General features: G+C 33.6%; 1 protein-coding gene across 1 annotated transcript; it reads left to right on the top strand.

Moving 5' to 3' along the window:
- Nucleotides 1-5,203: 5,203 nt before the first annotated feature.
- Nucleotides 5,204-5,934, top strand: LOC140892840 (pathogenesis-related protein PR-1). Its single transcript, XM_073301855.1, has one exon. The coding sequence runs from the start codon at nucleotides 5,248-5,250 to the stop codon at nucleotides 5,746-5,748; it is 501 nt and encodes a 166-aa protein (XP_073157956.1). The 5' UTR covers nucleotides 5,204-5,247; the 3' UTR covers nucleotides 5,749-5,934.
- The last annotated feature ends 796 nt before the right edge of the window (nucleotides 5,935-6,730 follow it).

Below are 6,730 nucleotides of genomic sequence, written 5' to 3'. Positions count from 1 at the left end.
TTTTTAGTTTTTCGGGAAGGAAACTTGTGGATCTTCTTGGGCTTTTATTTATTGGATTTGAAGCACATATAAAAGAGATTCTTTTGCACATAATAAAGGGGGAAGCCGCCGCACATCAGAGGAGAATCACATGCACGATCGAGAGAGAAATTTGAAGGAGAAATCTGCGCAAACTTGAAGAGAAAATCTGGAGCAAGGAAGAAGATCGCGTTATCCGGACACAGCATCGCATCTTTGGATTTGTTTTCTTTATCTTTTGTCATTAAACTTTGATTTGATGTTTAGTTTCATGAACATGAATTGTTTTTGCAATATTTTGATTATGAACTAAAATTTTTAAGTCTAGAGGTTGATGAAACCTAGTGTAGACACTTTCATGAATTTTTGATTTTATTGAATTGAGTTTCTTCTAGATTAATTGTTTTTCTAGAATTGATTGTCTTTTCAATTATCTGATCAATAATTGATTTGTTATATTTATTTGAAATCTGGCACTCGGGAGAGGAGATTTAGAATAAGACCAATAGAAAATACACTGTTAATTATTTATATAACTCGGGAGAGTGTACAATTTTAACAGAGCTTTTGAAAAGAACATTGTTTTGAATTGATCACTGCAAGTAGATTCTTAATAGGGATATTGAAATTGAATTGTAGTTGATATATTTTATTCGGCACTCGGGAGAGGGAATAATACACTTAAGTGTTCTTGGTTATTAATTGATTGAAATTCATGAAGATTAATTAATTAGGATTGACTGTTGTTGAAACCAGGTGAAATCTAAACCTCTAGACCATTTTTTTCTGATTGATATTTATCTGAAAGTTATGTGCGTGCTATCAAGAACTCGTTTGATTATTTATTTTTCGGCAAAATTCTGAGATTTTAATTTTTTAGATAAAGTTTAGACTATTTTAATTACAAGTACTAGATATTTCATTTTACTCTCTGTGGGATCGATACTTGATTTTATCACTATATTAAAACTTGACACTCGTACGCTTGCGAATATTTTTCACAACAGTTAACTTTAAGTTTGATGGTTTGACGACATCCCACCAATCGGATCTACATTTGAACATTCAGAACCCACTTGTTTTCAATGGTCTTACAAACTAGCGGTAGATAAAATAGCTCTCAGACATGATTCTTAGCCATTAAGGTAACTTCAGAAGTTTCATAACAAATATCTACTCTTTCACATTCGGTAAAAGTAATAGCCTCTTTGAGCACTTACCATGTGCACTTATATGAGCTAGCACTGCCGAGGTGACGTATTTCAAATAGACGAACACCACCTCAGTTAATGATCACTTTTATTTTTCTTTTGGATGCTCACTATGTGAGACCTTGATTCTAAACATCTATTCTCGGATTAAACAATCAATAAGCATACAAGATACAAGATAGAAGGACAGTAAACAAAATTTTCCCTTTTGAATAGAGCCTCGCTCGAGCGGTGAAGAATGCCCGCTCGAGCGAGCAAAACTCTGCTCGTCTTCCTGAAGATTGCTCGCTCGAGCGGTAAGACACACTCGCTCGAGCGAGCAAAACTCTGCCTAAAAAAAAGAGGCCCTCGCTCGAGTGAGACCTGCTCTGAACCAGAAACCTGGAAATTAAACTCATTCAAATCCAACCTAAAATCAAACATAAACATGTCGAGATAAAAATACAAGTGTCAACAACATTCAATCCTCAATATTACATTATTCAATACAACATACTTCAAACAAGTTCGAGTTCTAAATATGCTCTCAAAACATAAACTAGATTGACATGCTTTTCAAATTCTAAACCGAAGTTCCACTTCTATTCCTCGATCTCGATGCTAAACAAGTCTCATCTGACTCGATCCTGCCCCACCTGTTACCAAGTACACATACAAAATAAAGCAACAGCCGGATAACTCCGGTGAAAATGATATTCCCAGTAAAAGCAACATAACATGCAATAACAAGTAATATATCAATAACATGATATAAAGACAACATATTCAATGATAATACGAATGAAATGCATGTCTTTAAAACCGGGATATCAATACTGATAATCGAAGGAATTTCTGTTCTTTTAGGATCCCGAGGATGAGATCACGTAACAACTCACCGACTCTCCAGATCGAGGTGGTGTCACATATCTCCATCCTCTAGACTTTGGTGCGACTATAAGGAGTATACTGACACTAGGTGAACTTCTACAACCCAGGCCACTCGAATATAGCCCCCAAAATGTCTAAACAAAAAGGGTCGTTCAGCTCGCTGACATCAAAGATTTAGGCTCGATCTGAATGCATATAGAAAACACAAAACATTAAACCATAATTCAATTAATAACAAGAGTTCAATCAACAAAATACAAGTTCCCCACTCTAGAACAAGTATTGATGCAAGTATATGATTTAGGGAAAACTCAAGAACCATCTATCTTGAGTGTTCTATCCCGCATAACCGTTGTCTGCTTATACCTTTTCGATTCAAAAGCTCCAACTCTGGATACGCGCTCTTCGACTAACTCTTCAAATATTCGAATTTTGTTAACTCTGGGCTCAACAATCTTCAAACCAATCTGTACGGAGGCAATAGAGGAACAACAACGACAATCAAATCCAAACTAACATGGTTCAATCAATTCAAATCAAACGATAACCCAAAACTCAAACCGGCGGCATAACGGCTATATTCTGATCAACCAAAAACACAGAAAACAGTATAACATCGAAACCAACTCATACCAATACCAAAACATCAATAAAAATTCAAAACCAAAAAATCACAAAACTCCATATTTCGAAATATGCCTAAAAAATCATAACAATTCCGAACGACGCTCTTTTTCCAATCCGACTGAGAATAAACGATAAGAACTAGTTCAAGTACATCATATCCGAATTTCATTTGATTCTAAAAATATTCGAAAAATAAAATATAACTGATCAGAGAAATACTTACGATAGAACGAAGCTCTCGATGCCGGGATCGCTAAACTAACTTCGGATTTAAATTCTACTGAACGGATCGATCGAAAACCGAAGAAGTAAAGCTTGAAGATCTCGCTCTATGCTTCAATGGAGGAGACGGTCAAGGGAGAAGAAGGAGAGAACTAATAAAAGTAAAGGATTTTTATCTTCGAAACCGTTAAAACTTTCCAAGGCCCGCCTCATGGGATCCAAGTTGAAAGAGATAAATTGAACAAGAAGATGCCATTCGTTTGATAAGAAATAAAAAGGCATAAAAATACAATAGATGAATAGTCATTCGAGCCACAATTCTTTAGTTTTATTTATTTCCGTAGTAGGTAAACTTGAAGGAGAAAGAGACATCACTTTGGGCTTTGTTGATTTACTGCGTGAGCGAAACAATCAACCTATTGATATTGGAAGACCCAACCGATTCTTCCAATGTATCATTTCTGGGTCCAATGGAATTCATAGTGGAAAGTGAAGACTAAGTCAACCAGTTCAAGATAATATAACAAATTCCATTTTTGCATTTTAGTCCCTGAAAATATCAAAATTTGTGAAACGACCCTTGATCAAAATCAATTCGGCTCTCGAATTTTATAATCTCCGATTATCTCAAATAAAATCAATTAAGATAAATTTGGGGCATTACACACTATAACTCCATAATCTCAGGCTTTATACATTTATAATTACTTTGTATGAAAACACAAAGTCATAAATGAGAGTAGGTATCTTGTGAGACGGTCTCATAGATCTTTATCCGTGAGATGAGTCAACTCTACCCATATTTACAATAGAAAGTAATACTTTTGGCATAAGAATTAATATTTTTTCATGGGTAACCCAAATAAAAGATTCGTCTCACAACGTTAACTCATGAAACCGTCTCACAAGAATTTTTACCCATAAATGAAAGATATATTCACTCAAAAAAATTTTACAAATAAATGATCGAAAGATATAATGAATTTTGACGAATTAAAATAGTTAGTATAATTTATTACACGTACTATTCATAATAACTATATTTTCCTGGAATTACACTAGTATATCAGAAATACATAAAAATAAATAAATAAAAGGTCAACTATAATTTGTAAGGAAAATAAGTTTAATCCAATAAAAATTATACCTTATATATAAAAATATATTCCATATTAAAATTCAATACACCAAAAATCGGGAGCTTCTATCCTCCACCGGGTGTTCTTCATCCAGTGGATCTTGGCCCTTAATGGGGCATGGGGTCCACAAAAATGTATGGGTCTCATGTCCCATAAAGGACAGATGCTGCATCTTCACCCGGTGTAGCATAGAAGCTGCCCCAAAAATCACTTCTACGAAGTACAAATATAACTGTGTCGAGAGTCTCGAGACTGAGAAAGTGATACCATAGCAGGTGATATAAATCATCTCCCGCAAATTGAGGTGATTATACTTTGATAGAGCCGATGATTCCGACGATATGAGGCTGGGAAAAGACAAAATATCGCCTTTATAAAATTAAACATCCAATGTATAATTTACCAAAAAAACAAAAGAGATAGGTTCTTTATGAAACGATTTCATGGATATATCATATATATATATATATATATTGAAAATTAATATTTTTAACATAAAAATAATAATTTTTAATATGTTGTGTCAAGTAGAAATTCGATCCCACAAAATTAATATTGAGATTGTCAAAGAGTTTATTATTACTATTATTATTATTATTATTATTATTGTGATAACAAAATTTATGATAAATGTTTTTTAATAATGAAAAATCCCAGGACCCAGGAAAGCCCGTAAGTTACTGATTGTATGTATATATAGGGTAGGTACCGTACGAGCTAAAGAGAATGAAATCTTAACCAAATGTCAAACGTTATCTCAATAAGATAATAAGTATTAAATTATAATATCGAATAATATCCCAGCAAACAAGAATTAAATTATGCTGTTTTTATTAAATTAATAATCGTAACTTAAAATAGATACTAAATGTAATAACTAAAAATAATTAATTAATACACAAGTATAACCAGAAAATTAAATTATTATGCGAAGGGCAAAAATCATGGTTAAAGAGAATAATTTGACTAGCAAAAGATGTGGCAATCATTATCGAACATGGGTGCCACCTAATGATAGTTGACATTGTGAACTCTTTAAATTCAACCACCCAAATATGCCTTCCTATAAATATTTCAACGTAAGACAAGAAACATTACACACATATATATATTCAATGTAAGAAAAAAAACAAACAAATAGCTAGAAACACCTCAAAAAAATGAAAACCATGCATGGTTTTGTACTCATTCTCCTCTTGATGATCATCACAATAAATCGTACCAAGGCCGTTGTGACACCCCAAAGCTACATCCAACAATTCTTGGGTCCCCAAAACGCCGCCCGAGCGGTGCTGCGATTGCCGCCGTTGGTGTGGGATGCCAAGCTCGCAAACTACGCGGCATGGTACGCGAACCAAAGGCGTGTGGACTGTGCCTTACAGCACTCGAATGGGCCCTATGGCGAGAACATATTTTGGGGCAGCGGCAACGCGTGGACTCCGGTTCAAGCTTCCAACGCGTGGGTGGCGGAGAGGCAGGGGTACAAGTACCGGTCCAATTCTTGTGCCTATGGGATGGAATGCGGGCACTACACTCAGATTGTGTGGAGGGACACGACGAGAATCGGGTGTGCCCGAGTGGTTTGCCATGGTGGTCGAGGAGTTTTCATGACTTGTAATTATGATCCGCCGGGGAACTACATCGGAGAAAAGCCGTATTAATTTATTATATATTGGTTTGTTCTGAATAATGTTTATCACTTGTTTATGAAGTGAACAACGTCTTTGACATATATAACATATCTCTGTTGAGACGGTTTCATTGATTTATTTTCGTGAGACGAGTTGAATCGATTTATATATATCTTCAATGAATTAAAAGTACTAATACTTTTGACATGAGATAGATTTTCATGAGTCTGGTTGAATCGAAAATCCATTTTACGAAGTTGACCTATAAGACCGTCTTATAAGAAACATTTTTATGCATGTTTCAAGATGTCTTACTTTGATTTATATAAAATATGACGGTGGAGTGGGAGATCTTGGACTACCACTCGTTTGCTAAATCTTTTGATTTCATATTGGTTTGATCAAAGATTATGCAGTGCAATAAAACCATTGGGTCAAGTGATGCCACTTGTTTTTGAAAAATCATTTACATTTAAAATTTAGGATATCAAATTTTATCCCATCTTGCTAATCATGATAAGGGAAAAATTCTTGTGCAACAATTTGTGTAACATTTCATATACAGAGATAATTGTATACAATTATTCTTGTGGAATCATGAGATTGCTGAAAATTCATTGTGATTTTAAATTCTTATGTTTTCAAATTTTGAACATACATACCCCTGAAAACACATATGACAAAAAGTGTGTGATCAAAATTGAAAACATAAGAATGTATGTGTTCAAAATTTAAAAATACGAAAACTAAAAATTGATTCCTTTCTCATATGGAAATTTTAACAATCTTAAGATTTCAAAATAGTAATGTATACATTTAACCCATTTCATATTACATTATAATTGATTGTCACGTGTCTAATTCATTATATTTAAAAAAAACTATCATATATATATATATATATATATATATAAATGGAGTTTTTGTCATTTATGATAAAATCCCACAAAAAAATTTGCTAAAAAATAAATACATTTTATTCAATACTGAATTATATATATATATAAGTATA

The sequence above is a fragment of the Henckelia pumila genome, chromosome 3, assembly GCF_033568475.1.
Source record: "Henckelia pumila isolate YLH828 chromosome 3, ASM3356847v2, whole genome shotgun sequence".
Classification (NCBI taxonomy): Eukaryota; Viridiplantae; Streptophyta; class Magnoliopsida; order Lamiales; family Gesneriaceae; genus Henckelia; species Henckelia pumila.
The sequence above is the reverse complement of the archived record's forward strand: the minus strand, read 5'-3'. Positions and strand labels throughout refer to the sequence as shown.

Coding starts and splice junctions, on each gene's coding strand:
- LOC140892840 (XM_073301855.1), top strand. CDS start 5,248: ATGAAAACCATGCATGGTTTTGTACTCATTCTCCTCTTGATGATCATC.